This window comes from Macrobrachium nipponense, chromosome 28 (genome assembly GCF_015104395.2).
Source record: "Macrobrachium nipponense isolate FS-2020 chromosome 28, ASM1510439v2, whole genome shotgun sequence".
Lineage (NCBI taxonomy): Eukaryota > Metazoa > Arthropoda > Malacostraca > Decapoda > Palaemonidae > Macrobrachium > Macrobrachium nipponense.
Window position 1 is genome coordinate 9904402 of NC_087217.1, and position 24010 is coordinate 9928411.

Genomic DNA, 24010 nt, shown 5'->3' on the forward strand with positions numbered 1-24010 from the left:
TAGTGAATATTTAGCTGACATAGATATTAATGAAGCTGATATTGTGCAGGCTATTAATGAAATTAAAAATGGAGCTGCAGCAGGGCCTGATGGAGTTCCTGCTATTTTGTTAAAGAAAGTAGTTCATTCTATCGCAAAGCCACTTGCAATATTATTAAGACAAAGTGTAGATACAGGCAAGAATTATGATGAGCACAAATTAGCATATGTAAGTGTTTACATAATAAAAATATGGAATGTTAGTCCATATATATAAAAGTCTCAAAAACTAAAGAGGTCAAACAGATGCTTGCAGGAATGTGATCAGACTAGAGACGCTAAATTAAATGACGTATACAATAAGTATGTAAGCTAAGATAACATGCCGTCACCTGTAGTCATTCAATTGTTTATAAACATTAGTCCAAGCTCCCTGCTTGAGACAACTACCCGACCTATTATTCAAACGGCCTACGTGATCTGTAGCGTGTCTCATTCGATTGTGTGTTCGTATGAAACTATGTCATCTGATAGTATGTTCATATGTTCGAACTACTGTCTGTTCCTTCATAACTTGTAACAGAGATTGGTAGACGAGGCGAACAGAGTTAGCTATCGTCATTAGAAGACCTGTACCTCTTTACCTAAGCTTTATCATGTAGCAGGAATAGGATTAGCCATCATCATTGGCAGAAGCGATCAAGCTATCTCATAGAAGACTTGTACGATCATACCTGATCTTCATCATGTAAAACTTCAGAAGATTATACTATTTTTATACCTTGTGTTTTCTACAAGAACCTCACCGAACCATGAGTTCAACACATCGTCGTAAAGATAAATACCGACTTCGTAAGTGATCTACAAAACCCCAGACACTCCATTGAGATGGAAGTGCAATACCAACCGACTTAGCGTATAGATTACGCTAGTCTAAACATTACCTCATAGGGCGCCTTATCATACAAGGCACAAGCCCTAATAATTGGTGGCCAGCGGACCAGAAGAACTCTACAACGTCCTACGAAGAAAAAAACAGAATAATAAATCATGAAGTCAACGACGACGAACAGCAGCAGATTCTTCAAGCAACCTAGTCTCATCATTAGTTGTGCGACTTCAGAAAACAACAAGATTCGTCAAGCAACTTAGTATCATCGTTAGTGAATAACTTCAAGAAACAAAACCGACGTGTCCTTTTCCTACGGCAACGGAAGCTTCGTCTCTCAATAGAATCATTCAAGAAAACATCGTTAGTGAGCGTTCCGGCACTGCAAGAAACAAACCGAACGCGTCTGCAGCATCGGATTTTCAAGGGCTCGAATCATCGAAACAACGCGCACGGGGGAAACTGAAGCCAAACAGGTCGTCCGCTAAATAGAGGAGGACCAAGGCCGTGTGTCGTTATCGGAACACCGTGACTTCCCACAAAAGCAAGCTAAGTACAATTTTTTATTCATTTGGAGTAACTTTGAGTGTTTCCTTTGCAGGTCGAATTTCGTTATTCCTGTGGCTGAAGTTACGAGACATTCTTAATCTTACTTTTTTACAGAAATTATCTACATCATTGAGATTTCGCTACTGCGAGTTTTTTATCTTTGAGTGTCTGTTTCCAGAAGTTCTACTGAGTATCATAATCATATACTATGTTAATTTTATCATTTTTTGGGTGATTATTAATCCCTTACGTAACAAATCATATTAAACAGTGAATATGCGTTTACGCAGTGGACGTCTGTATTTATACAGATGCATGGATAGGGTCGTTAAGCACCGTAGGTGATTAGAAAACACACAAAACACAAGTGGAACACCCGTACAAATCTATATAAATTAGAGGTAACACTATTTCGGGTCTTGACAATAAATGCTCCTTTGCAAGTCCCGATCGCAGTTTTAGCCTTGAGTTTTTTTTGAGTTATATAAAATATCGAACCTCAATGACTCAACTTAACTTTAAAAATATGGCTGGATTGCAAGGAATAACATGTCTGTAAAAACTTTCATCAGGCTAAATGCGCTGACCAGGATCCCTCACTATTTCAAATTTTAGCAACGAATGAAGTACAAACAGTTAAGATTGAATGCAGTAGAGATAACTCGTCTTATTAGTAATCGCTCAGTTCCTAATAGTTCGTCATTCATTGCTTTATACGTAACCAGTACATAATGCTAAAAAACACACAATACGTTGCCGATGGTAATAAAGAGAAGGATCCTAATTATTACAAAAAGAAATAGAAAACAGTAGCCCGTTCAGAATCAAACAAGCAAACTCGGTGACTGTGTCACCTAGTCAAGCGGTCAAGGTTAGTCAAAAAACTGCCGAAGTGTTCAAAGCATAGCAAATTCCACACAATAAGCGACTCTAGCAGAGTGGGGAAAAGCGATGTTGGTTCATACCAATATCTTTTTGAATTAAAAAGGATTTTTCCTATGAAACACACGACCGTATAGTAATCAGAGCAGGTTTCGTTTTTTTTTAATACATAAGTTATAATAAATACTGGTGGATTAAGCCCGACTGTACGCGCCGTTTAAAAAATTAGAATATCTTGTTTTATTTCTTTAATACACGTAATATCTTGTATTTACGGACTCACCGTCTGTTGTTCGAACTTCCCTAATGAGAAGTCCGGATGAAGCGGGAAGCTTTACAGATAACATCCTATAGTTATAAAAAACGTTGATCTGTATGTAGTGTAATTGTAAGATCCATCTAGGGGTATACATATTATTATCTTACATCCTGCAAAATAAGGCGTGTTTATCAAAGGAAAATCCTATAAACCTTCAAACATATTAAAATCCGTTTGAACAAAAATGAGACAGTTAATCAAATAATAACTTATATAAAGGAACTATACATTTGTCTCATAAAATCGTAACATTGTTCAAATGACTCAACAGAATTCTCCCACAACCGCAGTCGTACTTTGCACGCAAAATCTCGAGAAACATGCACCCTCGAATGTCTTAGTGCGTGTAAAAAGACTTTGCTGGGAAATGAAATTTTAATCCTTCCCGACACTCTGAAATATAACGATTTCCGCGAACAAAGCCCTAAAAGTATACATATCGTGGATACGGAAGTTATAAATATCGCATTTTTTTATTGTTGCTAATTTTTAATCACGCCAACCAGTCGTGGATGAATCTCTCTGATAATCTATCTAAAGTAAATATCCGTAAAGTCATTCAAGCAGAGGTGATTCAGCAGAATTTTTTTTTATCTTCTACCTGAATACCAGAAGTTTCTCCTAATAGCGAGTGATCTCTGGGAGAAAAACGGATGTCATTGAAAACAAAATACGGTCTAAGGACAAACATAAAGCTATATACGTACCTTCGCATAGACTCTCAATGAAATTTCAAAATAGAGATAAATGACGAAGTTGAAAAATAGTAATAGAGTCATTAGGAAAAAAAAAATCATAAGCCAGTCATTAGGAAAAAATCAAAATAAGCCTATATAATTTTTCCCTCAAATGTCATGCCATAAAAGATCGGATTTCGCGTATCTGCGTAGATTCTGTCGCTTAAACAAGGAAACGACTCCCGATAGTTTCCAGTGCGATGTACCGACGACGACTTATCTCTGTTAGGGTTAGAATAATTTTTTTTTCACCTACTTGGACTTACTTAAAGGCTTTTACCTGATACCATTACCTAAGTGATTGTACCTCATATACCGTTTTCCTAGCACACTCAGGGACATTATCAATTTTTACGTATGCCTCACCGGCTTACGTTGCACCCCATTATAATATAGTGTTTGGAGACTTTTAGGGGATAACCTACATGCCTATATGGATGATCTTGTAATCTTTTCTAATACCTTAGAAGTACATTCACATAAAGTAGAGCTAGTGCTACAGAGACAAAGACAAATAATCTCAGAGTAAAATATCTAAATGTGAGTTTTTTAAAACCGAACATGTTTATCTAGGTTTTATGTGTCTGGTCAAGGTCTTAAAAGTAGTCCATGGTAAGGTGTCGGCTATTCATAACTTTCCGGTACTTATTAACGAAAAAGGGGGATACAGCACTTTTGCGCTGTAGTGGGTATTACAATCGTATGTAAATAGGTAACTCTTCAATGATGACAGCTCCTTTAACAGATCTTACGAAGAAGAGCGTAGATTTATTAAGGTCTGAAAAAGCATTAACAGGCGTTCGATATCTTAAAAGCGGAATAATGCAGCTTACCTAACTTAAAAATCCCTGATTTAAATAAGGAATTTTTTTTTATTGCAACAGAAAAACGCCTCAGACCAAGGGGTAGAGGGTACTACTTCAGTAATATGATAAACAGTTCTTCCCTATAGCTTTTTATTCACGTAAACTAAAGCCCTCTGAAAGTAAATATACAGTAATAGGCAAGGAAGGGCTAGGTATCTTTAACACTAGTACATTTTAAGTTCATAATCTATGGCTATCCTGATAAAGTCCTTACTGAACATGAGTCCTTTACCGAGTTTTTCAAAGGCTTTAATCACAGTCCAAAAGGAACTCGGTGACAAATGATCATTCAGGTCTTTGGAGCCAAGATAAGATATCTACCTGGGAAAGCAAATATCATAGCTGACGCATTATCCCGCAATCCCGCACCATACCGCAAAGAACCATTAATTAGACTAAAAAATATAGAAACATCCGTACCTATTGTTAAAACCGTATCTAAACAAGAAAATTCCTTAACCCAAGAGATCGCGAGCATTGAATATCTGGGTTGGAGCGCAGAACTGTTACAAACTGAACAAAGCAAGAGTCAACAGACATAACCCAAACAATAAACACTTCGAAACGGAAACAGGGTCAGCAGCAATAAACACCAAACAATAAACACTTCGAAACGGAAACAGGGTCAGTGGCTAAGCAAAAAACAATAAATAAACACTTTTGAGCAGAAACCCTAAAGCAAAAGTACATTTAAAGTATGTGTATCAGAATAATGTAATCAAATGTAATATATATGTAGGTCTGTGACGAGGAAAACCCGAAGAACACAGCAGATGACTAACGACCAGGTAGTAGTAATAATCTTTCTCATACCAATCGTCATAAACTGGTTGCATTCCGTCATCCAGGGTTCCCTCCCTTTTCACAGAAAGCCAAATCACTGTTTTCTGGCCTACAATGCTTACAGATATAAAAAGCACATAACTAATTGTAACACGTGTCATGAAAACAAGGGATCACTAAGACACCTGTCAGTTTAAGGGCCTATCCTGTGCCAAATCAATCCTTGAAAGAATATACGTAGAATTATTAACAAAGTTACGAGTCTGACAGAGCAAATAAACACTTCTTAGTGTTAATAGTTCCTTGACACGTTATATAGAAGTAATAGCACTAAAAACAAACACCGCAATTGAGTGCGTTAGGAATATTTATGAGTGCTAAATCAGTAAACATGGAATTCAACACAGGATAATCCGACTCGGGTGGTGTAAATCAATAATAATCTCCTTAACACGTTGTGTGAATTCCTTTCCATTAAGAAAACCATAATATATTTTATCACCCAAGAGTCAATCGGTTTGGTAGAAATAACGGATAATTTAAATAGGAAGTGTCAATGTCTTACGAGTTACAACTCGTGATATTGGATCCGACCGGATTATAGCGGTTCTCGCGGTTTTAAATACCTTTATCATATATATCTTGTATCTATAGAATTGATGCCGCAAGTAGCCTTATACGGTACGCCGCTAGAACACTTTTCCACATATTCAAGCCAACCATTAATTTATCAAATATATATAAAAAAAATATATAAATAAATAAATATAAAAAAAATAAAATAAATATGGATACAAGTGGAGTCAATATACACTCCGTAAGAAGTCGGAAGGGTTACAAATTATAATGAAAAAGGAATCACGATAAAATCAATAAGCAAAACGTAACCATAGATAAGTTCATATCCAAATATATATGCGTAAAGATTTGAACTCTAACTTAACGCTTTAGTAATGACAAATAAGCTAAAAGTTCAAACACATATCCAAAATCTACTGACATATTGTCTGTCCCGGTGATTTATATTGTAGGCAATGAAAAAAAAAAAATTAAATAAATAAATAAATAAATAACTAATAATAAATAAAATAAATAAAATAAAATAAAAGAGATTTTAAAGTCAGGAAGTCTAGAAGTGAAAATGTTATCTATGGAATAATCCTATATGAATCTTATACAGGGCTAATAATATATATAGAATTTGTATGGAAACCTTTTTCATATAGTTTGAATAAGGAATATTTATTTAACATAATGCCAACATGAAACTAATATATTGTTCAATTTGGTACTGTTTTTTTTTTTTTCTTTTTTTTTTTTCAGACATTCTTCTCATGCGGGTGGAGAATTAAAAACACTAAAATATCATTTGAAAATACTAAAGTCGTATCTCTTACAGCAAGTAACGTAACTCTTAGCTGGCTGAGAGCAATCTCCTGCCAAGTGACGACGTCATCATTGCCGTATCAGCATTTGTTCCTTTTAACCTCAATAATCTGCTTACACAGGCTTCATTATGTGTGTCGTCTCTGCTTGCAAAAGCAGATTGACTGGAGAAAGGAATGCTTAGTTCATGAACTTCACATGTGGTTCATAGGTCACATGACAGGCCACATAACATATTCTTATCCGTGTGTGTAATGCAATTAGTTAAGGACTTGTAATCATTTTAAAATTAATGAACAATAAGCAAATAGAATTTCTATAACAACAAAATGAATTAATTTTTTTTTTCTGAACCTCATAGACAATTAGAGTCAATAATTCAGCTTATGACATGGGTAAACGGACATTTAGAATTATCAAGTTGTGGATAAGAAATATTTACTTGCAACATTAGCCTATTACAATTCAAGTAAATCACATTCATGGGAAAATGTCACATTTTTCTTGGAAAACCCAAAGTTTATATAGAAATTAGTTACATAGTGGGTTTTTTTCGTTGCATCTCCTACCTATTAATAATGTTTTAAAGTTAACCTCAGAGGATGCGCACGAGAAAATTGAATATGAAACTTTTGTTAGGGCACATAGAATCATGATTAATCTTCTCTTTGACTCTTATGCTGCCTGGCAATCTTACAAATAGCTCCATTTTCCACTTCTTTGTCTAGTAACTTACTACCAGTAATATCGAATTTTTCTTTGGATTTGTATTGATATCTGTTTATTTTTTATAATTATGGATATTTTTACAAGTCATCATAGACCTGGATAGGTTTCACTCATTGTTAATGCCATGGATAAAAAGTTTGTACAGCGGACTCTTCTGAATTCCAAAATATCAGCGAATTCATGTGGGTTAAGTCTGGTCTAAATGGCTCTCTCCCCCCCTCCCTGTATTTGGATGTCGTCTGAATTTACTTTGCCCTTGTGACAAGTATAATTTCACTTGCAGGCTGATTAATGGAACCTGGTTACAGTATCCTGCAGTACGAGAGTTTCACATAGCAACTTCAAAAATCGTTCGTCGCAGCGGACGACTACAGTCAAGTAACAACCGCCTACAATGTGAAAGGAATTTCATGGACTTCTTCGCACCGACACCGTATCTCGTCGTTAATCTCGTTTTAATGCGGAATGCTCCAGCGGCTGTCGGAATTCGACTACAAAAAGGGACATACTTCCGACAATTACGACCCGAGGATATTCAACTCTACGTTTGCTGGCGAAGGACTCGTGCTGGGATGATCTATTCATCGCGAACGTAATCGTGTAGCTTAGGATGCAGAGAATAAGTATGAGCGCAAAATGGAACGTTGGACCCGCCCAGGCAAATTTTTCCCCTTGTTTTAACCATTGAAAAGGCCGTTTCAGTGGCTATAGGTGGTTGTCTGGAACTGTGTAATGGACGAAAAGTTGTTCGAAAGCTAGTTAAAAGTGAAGTAGTATAACCTCGGTCATGTATCCTATATATAAAGTATCATGTATCCTATATATAATTGATCATAAATAACAGAGTCGAAATATATCTTTGCGTGTACGCAATAGGAATCTCTTATATAAATGATCATAAATAACAGAATCGAAATATATCTTTGCGTGTACGCAATAGGAATCTATTTAAAGTGCACATATATTAATCATAATTTTTATGAATCCATATACATATGTATAAACAAATCAGGTAGCCTATAATCAATCTGTTACCTTTTATCTTACCAATATCTGCAGGTATTTATGAGTTAGTATATTGATTAATGAATCAGATACATAACAGTTAGCATAAAAATCAACGAATCAATCAGCATAAACATTAATAATTTTATCAATTCATATATGAAATTTTTTATCAGTTAAAATATGATTTTTATCATGTTAATCTTCATTCTATGCAATTATCAGAGTACATTAGTATTTTCTGTAGCATAAGTATCTTAAAGAGATGAAGTGAAAAACTGTATCATTATATATCATGTGATCACGTATTATTTACCAATATCATTGTTTTATATTTTATTACTTGAATCAATTCATGTACACCATGATTTTTTATTTACTTATATATATATATATATTCACATAGTGTCTGTATCACACTCCTATAAGTCAAATGCAAGTCAAGTTTGAGTAATATTCAGTAGTTGGTTTTGGTAGCTGACCGAGCTAATGTAAGTGTTTACATAATGAAAAATATGGAATGTTAGTCCATATATAAAATAAAAGTCTAAAACTAAAGAGGTCAACCAGTTGCTTGCAGGAATGTGATCAGACTAGAGACGCTAAAGATGACGTATACAATAAGTATGTAAGCTAAGATAACATGCCGTCACCTGTAGTCATTCAATTGTTTATAAACATTAGTCCAAGCTCCCTGCTTGAGACAACTACCCCGACCTATTATTCAAACGGCCTACGTGATCTGTAGCGTGTCTCATTCGATTGTGTGTTCGTATGAAACTATGTCATCTGATAGTATGTTCATATGTTCGAACTACTGTCTGTTCCTTCATAACTTGTAACAGAGATGGTAGACTAGGAGAACAGAGTTAGCTATCGTCATTAGAAGACCTGTACCTCTTTACCTAAGCTTTATCATGTAGAGGAATAGGATTAGCCATCATCATTGGCAGCCGAAGCGATCAAGCTATCGTCATAGAAGACTTGTACGATCATACCTGATCTTCATCATGTAAAACTTCAGAAGATTATACTATTTTTATACCTTGTGTTTTCTACAAGAACCTCACCGAACCATGAGTTCAACACATCGTCGTAAAGATAATACCGACTTCGTAAGTGATCTACAAAACCCCAGACACTCCATTGAAGATGGAAGTGCAATACCAACCGACTTAGCGTATAGATTATCGCTAGTCTAACATTACCTCATAGGGCGCCTTATCATACAAGGCAGAGCCCTAATACATATATTACCCCTACATTCAAAAGTGGATCAAGACTAGAGGCAAGTAATTATAGGCCTGAGTCTAACATCGCATATTATGAAAGTGTATGAAAGGGTAATGAAGAAAAATATTATGAAAAATTTAATAAAAAATAATATCTTTAATATAGGACAACATGGTTTCATACCCGGAAAAAGTACACAAACCCAACTGTTAGTCCACCGTGAAAACATATACAAAAATATGAAAAGCGGAAATGAAACAGATGTGGTTTATCTAGACTTTGCAAGCTTTTGACAAGGTAGACCATAATATATTAGCGAAGAAAATTAGAAAACATAATACGTATAGGGGACAAAGTAGGAAGATGGTTAAAAGAATTTTTACATAACAGAAAACAGATAGTTATTGCAAATGATGAGAAATCGGATGAAGCCAAGGTAATTTCTGGTGTGCCACAAGGTACGGTGTTAGCTGCATTACTGTTTGTTATTATGATTGCAGACATAGACAGTAATGTTAAGGACTCGGTAGCGAGTAGTTTCGCCGATGACACAATAAGTAGAGGAAAATTACTTGTGATGAAGATAGGAACGGGCTACAAAGAGACCTTAACAAAGTATATGATTGGGCAGAGGTAAATAGGATGGTATTTAACTCTGGTAAATTTGAATCAATAAACTATTGAGACAGAGAAGGAAAGCTATATGCATATAGGGGACCTAATAATGAGACAATCACAAATAAGGAAGCAGTTAAAGACCTTGGTGTGATGCTGAATAGGAACATGTTATGCAATGATCAAATAGCAATTCTATTGGTAAAATGTAAAGCAAAAATGGGAATGTTGTTACGGCATTTCAAAACAAGAAAAGCTGAACACATGATTATGCTTTATAAAACATATGTTCGTAGTCCACTTGAATATTGCAATATGATATGGTACCCACACTATCAAAAGGATATTGCACAAATAGAGAGTGTACAAAGGTCCTTTACAGCTAGAATAGAAGAAGTTAAGGACCTTGGCTACTGGGAAAGACTACAATCCTTAAAATTATATAGTCTAGAAAGGAGAAGAGAACGCTACATGATAATTCAGGCATGGAAACAGATAGAAGGAATAGCTGAAAACATCATGGAGCTAAAAATATTAGAAAGAGCAAGCCGAGGTAGATTAATAGTGCCCAAAACTATACCAGGAAAAATAAGGAAAGCACACAGGACATTAATCCACTACGCACCAGCATCGATAATGCAGCGTCTATTCAATGCGTTGCCAGCTCATCTGAGGAATATAACAGGAGTGAGCGTGGATGTGTTTAAGAATAAGTTTGACAAATATCTAAACTGCATCCCAGACCATCCAAGATTGGAAGATGCAAAATATACCGGAAGATGTAATTGCAACTCTCTGGTAGACATTAGAGGTGCCTCATACTGAGGGACCTGGGGCAACCCGAACAAGATGTAAGGTCTCTCTCTCTCTCTCTCTCTCTCTCTCTCTCTCTCTCTCTCTCTCTCTCTCTTTCTTCAGAGTATGGAGGCTTCCAAAATGACAGTGCTCTGGAGGTCATTTGGGGTACGGGGTACACCCTCCTAGGAGGGTTTGCTGACTCACTTCATGAATGCTCTCTCTCTCTCTCTCTCTCTCTCTCTCTCTCTCTCTCTCTCTCTCTCTCTCTCTCTCTCTCTCTCTCTCCCCCAGCTACTCAGCCATTTTGTATCACTTCACCAGTGGCGCCTGCTTCCACCTCGGGTAGAGGGGAAGCCGTGACGTCAGCGCCGCTAGTGACATCACTTTCATTGATGACGTCACTCCCTGTTTCCTCTGCTGCGTTGCCTCGCTCATCTGTGTCGTCATCACTGCCATCCAGTATACCCCTTCTCCCTTCTATGTCGTTGACGCCTTCTCTTGCTGATCTGTCTGAGGCTTTATGTCAGGTGGTTCTTAAGAGATTGGACTCTGATTTGGAAGATAGGTTTGCTGCCATGTTGGCTTGGAGGACTGGGAGGACTGGAAGCAAGCGTGTTGCGTTGCCCCCTCCTCCTGCAGAGATTGTGTAAGGAGTCAGTGCTGTCATCCTATCCATCTCCCCCATGTCTACCATGTTGGCTTATCAAGTGTTGGATGGTTAAGGACTTTGCCTTTTCTTCGTCTACGAGTGAGGAGTGGCATGCCCGTGTTCCCTTGAGTGTTAGTGTTTCTGAGAGTGTTAGTGTTCCATCCCCTGCGCAATCTGCAGTGGCTGCTTCGTCTTCTGCATTCTACATTGAGTTGCGAGTGTGTTGCAGCCTTGCACGTTCATGCACATGTTGCTGTTTCTTCCGCTTCTTTGGCACCAGGGCCTATTCATCATTGTAAGGATCTCAAGGCGCCTGTGAAGAGATCGAAGGTTATGAAAACGTGAATAGTGCAGCAGGAGTGTTTGTCTCCCCTCCCCTGGATGCTACCCGGGGTTCGACTCCAAGGAACTCTCGTTCTTTGTTGAGTGTTCGAGACGCTACTCCTTCACATGTATGTGCGTCCACCCCACTCGTACAAGTATGTGGCCACATACGTGAGTCATCTATTGGGAGTATGAGTAGTGATGTTCCTAGTGTTGTGGTTGGTTCGTCACAGGAGTAGGTGCTTGGCTCCAGCCCAGACAGGTCGCCTGGCGTTTCAGGCTGTTTGGCTGCTGGCTCTTCTGTTGGTTTACACGACAAAGGCACATTGGATAAGCCTGCATCATCTTCTCGTCATTGGTCTCCATTGCCGGAGCAGGAGGAAGGCGACACGCAAGAGTTTTTGTCTTCCTTTACTGAAGTTGTCTATCTCATTTGTGGGTTCAACAATTTGGTGAGTAGGACTCAGGCTCAGTTGTCTTTCACTCCTTCCTGCTTGGAAGCCTTCCTGGGGGCTACACAAGATCCCAAGTCGTCGTTTCAACTTCCCTTATCAGGGTATGTCCAGTCAGCCTAGTATAAGGTAAGCACCTCTGTGTCAGATCGGGACCGGTCTTTTCGCTCAAGGTGTTCTTCCAAGTTGCTTCCCCCTCCACTCACGAGCCATAGGAAGTATTATGCTACAAACTCTGCCTTCTTAATGTCTCGTCATCTTAACCTGTCTGAAGCTAGGGTTGACTTTGGAGCAGGTGAGGTCGGTGGCGCCGTCCTTGTCTCCACAGGATTCCTCAGCTTTGGAGTCTACGGCAGCCTCCATGTTACAGACAGTTTCTTGGTTGGACTTCTGGTTGACTGTCACACACCTCAGGGTCAATTTGTGGGCTAATCTTCTCCTGATCAGAAGAGATGCGGCTTTGTCCAGTATAGCACGATCGGTTGACCCTGAGTCCTTGTTGGGGTTGAGGAATGGGGACCTTTTAGAATCTCGGTTTCTGTTACCTCGGATGAGCTGGAGGATGTGATAGACCAATGCTGGGCTGACACAGAGGACAGGTTAGTGCACCAGGCTCTGTCAAAGTCAGTCTCGTTCTGAGAGACGTCCGGCCCCTCCTCCTCCCCCCTGCCCAGCAGCAGTCACAGAGATTGTCGCCTAGTAGGCCATTTAGAAGTTCGCTTTTGGCAGGGCCTTCCCGTCCGTCACAGTCTAGGTCAGAGGACCAAGGTCCCTTTTGTTCCTGCTCTTTCAAGTCAAGAAGGGGCTCCAGGGGTGGAAATAAGGAGGGTCGTCGATAGGTTAGGGGCCTCTCCCTCTCCTTTGCCACGGGGGGGTTGCCTGGCAGGCCACTGGGCCAAGTGGTAGAGTTATGGGGCCAAGAAGTGGGTAGTAGCTGTCCTTCAAGTAGGGTATTTACTGCCATTTGACTTCTCTCCCCCGCTCTTGGACAAGCCTATGCTCAGGTGGGTGTATCCCCCAGATTCTCCAAAGTTCTTGGCTCTCCGAGAGGAAGTGCAGAAGATGCTGGACAAGGATGCAGTAGAGGAAGAGGTGCGTCTGTCTCTGGGGTTTTACAGTCACATCCTCATGGTCCCCAAGACATCAGGAGGTTGGAGGCCTGTGATCGACTTATCCACCTTGAATCATTTCATCAGGAAGACAAAGTTCAAGCTGGAGACCCCACAATCAGTGTTGGCAGCTGTGAGGGAAAGCAACTTCATGCTGTCGATAGCTTTGAAGGACGCATATTTCCAGATCCCTATTTATTCGTTATCCAGAAAGTTCCTTTGCTTCCCTCCTTGTCTTAGAGTTCAAAGTCCTGTGCTTCAGGTTGACAACAGCCCCTCGGGTGTTCACAAGGGTCTTCTCTCTCATCTCGAGTTGGACCCATGCTCATGGGATCCATTTGCTAAGGTACCTCGACAATTGGTTGGTCTTGGCAGGTTCCAGGGAGAAGCTGCTGCAGGACAGAGATCGTCTGCTTCAGTTTTGTCTGGAACTAGGCATCATGGTAAACCAAGAGAAGTCAAAACTCGTTCCCAGTCCAAGGGTTCTCTATCTTGGCATGGTCATCAATAAGCAGTCTCAAGACTTTTCCCGTCGGATCAGAGGTTCGAGAAGTTGTGAGCGGTGGCACGCGACATCGTATTGCTGCCACATCAGTCAGCTCATCAGTGGCAGGTTCTTCTGGGAATTATGTCTTCCCTGGAGAAGCTGGTCCCTCATGGGTGACTTCATCTTCGGTCTCTGCAATGGAGACTGAGGGAATTCTGGTCTCCAGCGGGGCACTCGCCCCTAATGTCGTAAACAGGGTTTTTCTCCACTCAGAACCTCTATTCACCACATAGCAGACTTTTTGACCATCCTCAGAGATGAGAAAGGTTTGTCTGTTTCCGCCATTAGAGGCCAAAGGGCGGCCCTGAGTTTAATGTTATGTCTTAGAGGTATCAGCATCTCCCCATCCTGGGAACTTTCCTTGCTAGCTAGGGGGTTTGAGCAGTTGTGTTCTCCTAGAGAGCTCAAGCCCCCGACATGGGATGTTTCCTTGGTCTTGAGAAGTTTCACTAAACTCCGTATGAGCCTTTGCCTCATTCGTCAGACAGGAACATGACACTCAAAATGGTTTTCCTCCTGGCCTTGGCATCTTTGGAAAGAGTGAGGGAGCTGCACGGTCTGAGCTTTGATGTGAAGCACACCAGGGGTTGGGGTCAGTGTCCCTCGAATCTGTCCCAGAATTTGTGGTTAAGACCCAGAATTTCTCGGTGCATGATGATAGGATCGCCTCCTTTTCCATTCCATATCATTCCATCAGTGGATGACTTTGTGGGTGGTAATTCTCAAGAGCTTTTGCTATGTCCTGTCAGGGTTCTGCTTTGCTACCTTAAAAGGACACGGCACCTTAGGCCAGGTTGTCGTGGGCTTTTTGTTAGCACGGGGCGTACAAAGAAAGAGGTGTCCAAGAATATAATCTCTTTTTGGATACGGGAAGCCACCAGACAGTCGTATTTGGCTCTTGATAATTCTGCCGCCATGTCTGTGCAGGCTAGAGCACATGATGTTAAGGGTATTGGTCCCTCTTTGGCTTTCAAGAAGAATTTGGCTGTTCATAGAGTGCTGAGTGCTGGTACTTGGTTATGCCAGTCCACGTTCACCTTTTATCTTAAAAGATGTTGCCCACAGATCTTTGGACACATTTTCCTTGGGTCCTGTGTGATGGCTGCCCAACAGATTGTGTAGCTCATCGTTCTCCTTAACAGGGCACATTTGCATCTTAGCTCCCCAGCGGCGTGGTTGGTAAGGTATTAGCGTCCCACCTCGGTGGTCGCGGATTCGATTCTCGGCTATTCCACTGAGGAGTGAGAGATATGTGTTTCTGGTGATAAAGTTTACTCGTGATGTCTTTGGACACATTTTCCCTGGGTCATGTGTTGGCTGCCCAACAGATTGTGTAGCTCATCGTTCTCCTTAACAGGGCACATTTGCATCTTAGCGCCTCAGCAGCGTGGTTGGTATGGTATTAGCGTCCCACCTCATTGGTCGCGGGTTCGATTCTCGGCCATTCCACTGGGGAGTTAGAGATGTGTATTTCTGTTGATAGAAGTTCACTCTCGACGTGGTTCGGAAGTCATGTAAAGCCATTGGTCCCGTTGCCGAATAACCACTGGTTCCATGCAATGTAAAAGCACCATACAAACAAACAAAACAAACATTTGCATCTTACCTAAAATGATTGTGTGGATGAGAGATTGAGTGAGTAGCCTGGTCTCTTTCTTTGTCTTGTACCTTTCCTTCTTCCTTCAGGCGGGTTGAGAAATAGGCAAGTCATTCGCTGGACTGGTCTGATACAGGTGAGTAAGGTAGTCATACTGATAGTTTGGTTGCTTGGTATGCAAATAAGCAACCCCTCTATTCGGTAGCATATACTCTGCTCCTTAGCAAGGGGGAGTAAGGAGTAGTAACGAACCCTGGCGCATTGGTTTGGTATTGGACCGTCAAAGTTTCTCTTTCCTTATGCAGTGATTTGTACCATGTATCATTGTACATAACCTGTGGCTGAGTAGTTGGATATCACTGTATCTAGCTTCTCACAGGCATCAGTCCCTCTCTGGTAAATATTTCTTCTGGAGCTGGACTGGTGGGTAGGCCCCCAGCCAGTTTAGGATGTCTGTACTTCCCTCCAAGTACTAGAAGTCTAACCTATTGTTAAGACCGAAGGTTTGTTTATGAACAAATGACAAATTTTCTAAGACAATTTTTATTTTTCATAGCAACAAACATGAGGTCTTAACATTGTACTGCCCACCTCTAGCCACCCCTCTGTCTTCTTAAAGACATCCTAGGTTGGGAAAGACTGAATGCAATAGCTTGGGTGCGTGGTCCTTGACCAGTTTTCACCCGATATACGCACGCATTGCCAAATCTCACAAGATTCCTTGCGTTCCATCTGCCATTTAACCGGATCCAACTAGGCACTAGAAAATTATCCCACAGGTTTGTAGCTATGAAAAATAGAAATTGTCTTAGAAAATTTGTCATTTTGAAACTTTGAAAATATGGCAGTAAAAGTCCCACTCAAAAATAATTTTCCACACTTGTAATATAATATATGTATAGTTATACCACAAGCTGTAAAAGTTTAATTTCCTGTCCTTCAAAAGTTTTGGATTGGGTTAGGTTAGGTTGGGTGCAACATAGCCTTGCTTTATAGTTCCAAATATAACCAGACCGGTTCTCTGCCTCAATATCCTACTTCTTCTTGTCTCCACAGGAATTAAGAATAAAAGTTGTCCATGAATCAATCTAAACATTTCTTTCAGCAAGAAAATTTCAAGATATGTTTATTTACATGTAAAACAGTCCAAAATAGTAAATATCTCAAACTGGATCCAATGTAGGGTCATGTATAGACTTTTCTGTTTTTTTACAATCTGTTGTTCACAGTGCCATACAAGCAATAAACAAAATTGTCCATGCACCAATCTAAACATTCTTTTTTCAGCAATAATGTTTGTCGATATATTTATTTACACATGAAACAGTCTAAAACTGAATAATTTACTTGGGATCTTATCCTGAATTACAAATTATACAGACATTTTTTACAAGTCTGTCTTTTTCACAATTTGTTGTTCACAGTGTCATACAAGCAGTGAACAAAATTGTCACTAATCTAAAAGAATTAATTTTAACATTATCACTCCCAGGATATATTTATTTAGACAAAACTGTTGAAAACTGTTAATAACTAAAATACGATAATTCCTCGAAATTCAGATCCTTACAAAAAGAATAACACATTGGAATATCCTGTCTTCAAATTGGTCAAACACATCTGACTTGTGTATGTGATGAATAACCAACATAATCTAATCCCTAAATGTATATAATGCAGATCAACGCTAACAGTTCAACATATCTTTAGTGATCATCCAGCTTAGAACCAACATTATTGGAAACATAATTATAATAATTTTATTCAGACTCAGCAACATTTTCTGTTTTTTCCAATTATTACATGTTTTATTATTGTATGTAGTTGTTGTATATATTTAATAAAAGCTAATATATTTCATTAAGAATAAATTGTTTAGTCTAGCACTTTGAGAGTAAGAATGATTTCCAGGCAATAGTGTTTCTTAAGGTGGTATTGCCAGCTGATTGCTTATACAAAATCTCATTTTACAGGTGATCTTCTTGGAAGTGTCTCAAGAACTTTGTTACCTGCGTCTTTCAGATGGAAAGTATGTGTCTCCTGTTGTAGTATTGGTTACTGGAAATGCCCCCAGGAAATTTGGAGTTGGTGGTATTATTGCAGTGAAGGCGGTATGATATATCTGTTTATTATTGTTGTTTTTGGTAAAGGTCTGGATAGTTATTATTTAGCCTGAGTATTAGGCAAGAACTGTAGATTTTATAGAATGCTATTTGCCTTTGCACTAACAGAAAAGAGCAAGAATTTTTCAAAATTATTGTAATAAAAGAGAGTAACAAGGCTGCAAGTCACTACCCAGGAACATTACTATCTCAAAATTTTGACCAAGGGGCCTCCATTCTGCACACTAATGCATCCATTCTGCATACCACTAATGCAGGAACCAGTTGTGAAAGACTTGCCCCAAGCTAGATGGTAGCAATGTAAGCATGGAGTTTATTATCCATAGACAATTGTTACACAGAAAAAATTTAATGAATAAGCATTGAGCATACTATTCTGTTTTGTAGAAATTATAAAAAAAATTCTTTTTTACTCATTTATAATTTTAACCAATTTGTTGATTTAAATTTCGTATTTAAATTTTTCGTTTTGTGGAAAATTTTTGCAAAACTTTTGCTGCTGCAGATATCCCTGCAATCCAGCCACCAACTAGCTAGTCAGGGGTTTGCATTGAAGTAACTTAAAAGATTTGTAAGCTATGTTATTGATTATAAATCTAATAATTACAGGCAGTCCCTGGGTTACGACGCGGGTTCCGTTCTTGAGACGCGTCGTAAGCCGAAAATCGTTGTAAGCCGGAACATCATCAAAAATCCTAAGAAAACCTTACTTTTAATGCTTTGGGTGCATTAAAAACTATGTAAACTCCATTCTTTTAGTATTTTTCATAAAAAAAACCTTCAAATATTGATTGTTTTGCATTTTTGGAGACATATTTCTTCTGCCAGATTGGCGTTGTAAGCGTCGTAACCCTGGAACATGCGTCGTAAACCTGGAAATAATTTGATAAATATAATTGAAAAGCGTTGTAACCTCGGAACGTTGCAAGCCAAACCCGTCGTAAGCCGGGGACTGCCTGTACTATCATTTCACTGAGCTATTTTTGATATATTACCCTTTCCTTAACATTTAAATTTCTGCAGGGAAAAGTAGGAATATCAGATAGTATTAAAAAATGCAGCATTCTTTTCAGTAACAGGCCTTTTTACACTAAAGTAATACTTTGCATGTGATTATAAACGTTTGAAATGGTTTTTAATTTATAAATATCTTGAATTTAAGTTTTTCTTGGTTAAAGTTTACAAGTTTCTTATTCAGTAGAATACTATGTATTATTCAGAGTGAATCCTACTTGCTGTTGAAGTTATGTTACATCTTTGTGCCATTAGGTGCGATTAGCATTCAAAATAAAAGAATAATGCTTCGTTGACCCAGATGGACTGTCTCTGTAATCACCTGTTTCCCACCAGTTGTCATTGGAATGTGTACTTTCTTTTCAGAATTATTCATGCCATGTTCTTGCACATACTGTGTGAAACAGCAGAAATAATTTTGACTATATCTGGCTGATTTTCTCTTACTATATGGTATTGTGCTAGTTTTCTGTTTTACATTATGTCAGCTACAGCAGGCACATACAGAAGCATTAGGTTTTATAAGATTTTGTTTGTGTAAACCAAATGTTTCCGTTGTGCATTTGGTCACACCATGTGGTATACTATCTGTAGGGGTAAAGAGTGCAATTTCTTCTTGATGTGAAGAAAGTAAGGGGTTGTCTGATGAGTGGATAAATAATTTTGTGAAATATCGAAAGATGTGAGAATGCTAAAATACACAGACAATTCATTAAGGCTGGTTATAAGCCTACTCAATTTCCCTCTTATTCTTCTTGTGTTGCTTCTTCTAGTCCTTCATTGCCCGATAGATTGATTCCTCTCTCACGCCCTCTGCTTTACCTTCTCATGCTCCTTATGTGGTTCTGGAGAAAATGATTGGTAAGGTATATTACTGTTACTTAAGTAGTTTTATATAAGTAACTTACCCAGTAATTACTTAGCTAAGAGTTTCTACTTAATGGCAGTTTAAATTTTGAAAACTAGCGGTAGCGATAGTCTTTTGTTTACGTAGGTGAATAGCCCCTCCCACTTTTGGGGTAAGTGAGGAACAGCTACAGCCCAGAGACCAATTTTGTTTCTGCAGGTTTAAGACCAACGCAGATTTTAGAACACAGCTGAATTCGAGTTTTTTTTTTTATATTTAATCATTGGATTAGTGATTGTTTTTTATGATTTTGACATTTCTTGTGAGTTATGTCAGAGACTAGCTCGTCTAGTATTTGGTATTCTTTGCTGCAATACTTGACTTACTAGAACTAAAATTAGTTATGACTGTCATACCTAATGGAGGGGGACAGGTATGTTCTAGTGAATTGACATGTGAAGAATGTAATGGGTGGAATGAGAAAACATGGAAAACTTTAGCTTCTCACCTTTCAGTGTTAGAGAAATTGTAAAAGGAAAGCAACATCTACAGCTGAAGTCAAATCATTAGCTAGTCAGTGCAGTAATCCTTCTAGTTAATTGAGTGTTCTTATTGTTTGTTCTCCTGGTAAATTGCTTTCTCCCATTTCCAGCCCTCCTCATAAACCACCTGCTCCGTCTCCTAGCTCCAGCACTTCTGAGCCAGATTGCCTCACTAGCTTTGAATCTTATGTTTGACCAGAAATTTGGTCTACTTGCTGACAGTCGCTCATTTAGGGGAATCGATGTGTTTCCTCTTGAATAAGTTTTGTGAAAAAAATTGTAGGTAAGTGAAGTGAATTTGGAGGTGGCTGTCCGGCTCACTGACTTTCTTAGGCATACTGGAAACCCAAGGGAGGTTGGTGGGGTCTGCCCACCAGTAGTTGCCCCCTCAGTGGCACCTGTTGTGTCCCAGGTTACAACAAAAGATGGCCATTGGAAAGGCATCTTGGAAGTGCGTCATTAGCTTTTGTCTAGTTCTAGTAAGTCAAGTCCTTCTAAAGGCCGCCAGGGGTGATGGGTCTCCACTGATTCCTAGTAAAAGGGAAAAAGAGCTTGATGATAGTCCCAGACCCTCATGTAGTAATTGGGACAGTCCCGACCACTTTCCACAGATGGAACCTTTTTCTGTTATGTCAGAGGATGCTGTTAACCATGTCTCATCTCTGGAATGCCCACTGCCTTCGTCAGGACGTCGTAACAACAGTGATTCTGTGATGATAGAAGAGCGCCCTTTGTCCTACAAATGCTCTTTAGCATAAGAACGCCCTACAGTGTTGGATTACTCTATTGTGACAGTTAACCCCAGAGTACAGCAGCTGGGGTTAGTTGAGCGTCCATTGCCCAGGCCCCCAATAGTGTCAGAGCGCCGAGGGGATAGTGAGCACCCAGTTTTTTCTGGGCGCCAGGTAGTGTCTTGAGTTCCCTGCACCCACCAGGTGCCCTCCCCAGCCAGGATTTTTACCGGATTGCAAAAACAGAAGTCGCTGTCATACTGACGTAGTCTGGTTTGGACGATTCTATCCCACCTTCAGAGGCAATTAATAAACAGATCTGATGTTGGCGCCCCTTGAATATTGCAATATGATATGGTACCCAACCACCAAAAGGATATTGATCAAATAGAGAGTGTACAAAGGTCTTTTACAGCTAGAATAGAAAAAGTTAAGGATATTGACTACTGGGAAAGACTACAATTTTTAAAATTATATAGTCTAGAAAAGAGAAGAGAACGCTTCATGATAATACAGGCATGGAAACAGATAGAAGGAATAGCTGAAAACATCATGGAGCTAAAAATATCAGAAAGAGCAAGCAGAGGTAGATTGATAGTGCCCAAAACTATACCAGGAAAACTAAGGAAAGTACACAAGACATTAATCCACTACGCAACAGCATTGACAATGCAGCGTCTATTCAATGCGTTGCCAGCTCATCTGAGGAATATATCAGGAGTGAGGGTAGATGTGTTTAAGAATAAGCTCGACAAATATCCAAGCTGCATCCCAGACCATCCAAGATTGGAAGATGCATTAGCAATTCTCTGGTAGACGTTAAAGCTGCGTCACACTGAGGGACCTGGGGCAACCCGAACAAGATGTAAGGTCTGTAAGGTAAGGTCTCTCTCTCTCTCTCTCTTCTCTCTCTCTCTCTCTCTCTCTCTCTCTCTCTCCCAGTGATGTATGTTTTTTGTATGATAAAAAAATGATTTACTAATTTTCAAATATCAATATTAATGTAAACAGCATTAATATCAATTCATTAAAGAAAATAATAAAGTGAATTAGCAAGATTTTAGTTGATAAATAAAAGAATTATGTAAGAATGAAAGAAAATCCATTTTACCCTGCACCTTGTCTTTGATCTCTAGGCAGCCAAGCGGAGATGGCTGGAGTCCAACAGCTGTCAAATATATCAAGAATGTGACAGGAGGGGGAGTGTGTTGCCCACTCAAGATCATGTAAACACTCTCTCTCTCTCTCTCTCTCTCTCTCTCTCTCTCTCTTCTCTTCTCTCTTCTCTCTCTCTCTCTCTCTCTCTCTTACTGAGATAGAATTTATATGGTACTTGTGTATGTTTATTGACAATTTTGCATAATAATAATAATAATAGTAATCAAACAAAAACTTCTTTCAGTTTTCTTCTGAAGATTGAAAAAGAAACCCACAAAATCACTCGAGTTTCGGTTAATGGTGCCTATGTTAGGTACGTTATGGTGCCATAACTATTGTTGGTGCCAATAACTGAAACTTGGCCCATTGTGGTGCCATAAATTGCTGATTTTATGGGTCTAGCCCCATAAGACCAGATTGCCATTAACCGTGACTGCCAATAACCAGGGACTGCCTGTATGTTAATTTACCTTTGTATACTTGTTTTACTTTTGTACAAAGGTAGAATTGAAAATTCCAGTAATATTTTTGTTTCTTTTAGCAACTAAAAAATTATTTTAATTCTTTCACTAGTAGGCTCAATCAGCTGATTCAGAGATTATGAACATACTCAGTGCAAATGGCAGATGATCTTTATTCTTTTATACATATTACGATGATGATATAACCTGAAAATAATTGATACGTTTTGAAACGTATTGAAGTTAAGTATAGCTGCATCAGCTGCATTCAGTTTATATAGTTTTGTAATGACTGACTTTTCAGGGGTACTGCACTCTGCCAGTAACTCACCAATGCTTTTCATTCTTGGTAAGCAGTTGCAAATCAGGGTGTAGTTTTATTTTTTATGAATACACTGCAAGTTACAGAGTAATGACAGTGGTGGATAACTATGGTGTTCATCCTCCATCAAGTTGTCCTTTAGAAAATCCTTGTTAGCGATTTTAGGGCATGTTTCACTTGGATTTCACTTAGCATGATCATGCTGAAAGATTGGAATACTGTCATTCAAGGTAAATGCTGCTCTTAATATACGAGATGGTTAGCTTTGGTTTGAGTGTATGCTGACTGCTGATTGGCTAAGGAGGAATGTGTGACATTGATTGGCTGGCAAGGTTTCCTTGCAAGCCAAGAACTTTTAAGTGGATGATATTGCTGCTGCTGCATCCTTGCTGAGTGGAACTGTTGAAAGAAAAGGCTTCAGCCATAAAGTGGCTGTCTTTATTAGGATACATGGCCTCTTTAGAGAATATTAGTTTCATTCAAGAACTCTAGGAACGTCTTGTTTTCTCACTCTACTCCAGTAGTAGTTCCTTTAGATCCGAGATCTTTTTGTTTGTGGGGAGATTTGTCAAGACTGTTGATGGTCTGCCTCTAAACCTCAAGAATCCAGACTTCACATTGTCATCAGAGGCAGATTAGGAAACCACCCTGAAAAACATTGAAATCTCAGGGAATTAGATATTATAAAAGAGCAAGCCACATGTAAACTGTTTGAAGCCTTTGGCAGGTTGGGAGGTCTTATGCAAGTGGAAAATTTACTCAGAGACAAGACAGTTGCAGTCTGTCTTGACAATTTTAACCACAGATTGAGAGCTATTCTCATGCTAGCAGAGGAACCCCTTTGGACAGAGTCGAAGAACATCATTCTTTTACCTCAGTTTGTCCCAGGGGAAATATTGTTATCACAGACTGACTCAGATGGAAAGGGCAAGTTTTGTCAGAATGGTCCCCTCAACCACAAGTCTGCCAGAAGTTGTAGAATCCCTGGGGAGACTCTTGGAACATCAGTTAATTTGAGATTGCCCAAAACATAAAACTCCCAGTTTATTGCTCTTCATGTCAGGATCCTCAGGTATGTGCAGTTAATGTTTTCTTCAAGAGTTAAGTACTTAAGTTTTGAGCTTTGCAGAACACAAGAATGATTTTGATCCTTTGTGGCCTTTAAAGAGATTGGTTTCCCCGAGTGGAAAGACCTTTGTCCAATCGTTGTGGTAGGGATGATTTCTCCTGAACCCAATACTATGAGAGTAACCTTCCTTTCTTACACTGTTAGTTGTTAGGAGATCCCAGTGTTGAGTTTTGGAAGCATGAAGGTACACATTGTTTTATGGGAGTGCGCCTTCATCTGGAAGTAGTCATTGGAC

General features: G+C 39.1%; 1 protein-coding gene across 10 annotated transcripts in view; it reads left to right on the forward strand.

The window, feature by feature from the left end:
- Positions 1-24010, forward strand: part of LOC135201401 (E3 ubiquitin-protein ligase TTC3-like) — a 409740-nt gene that overhangs the window by 60310 nt on the left and 325420 nt on the right. For all 10 annotated transcript variants that reach the window (XM_064230282.1, XM_064230284.1, XM_064230283.1 and 7 more), the window contains one exon: positions 17422-17559. In XM_064230282.1, coding sequence (XP_064086352.1) covers positions 17422-17559 — 138 coding nt within the window. The remainder of the gene's footprint in view (positions 1-17421; positions 17560-24010) is intronic.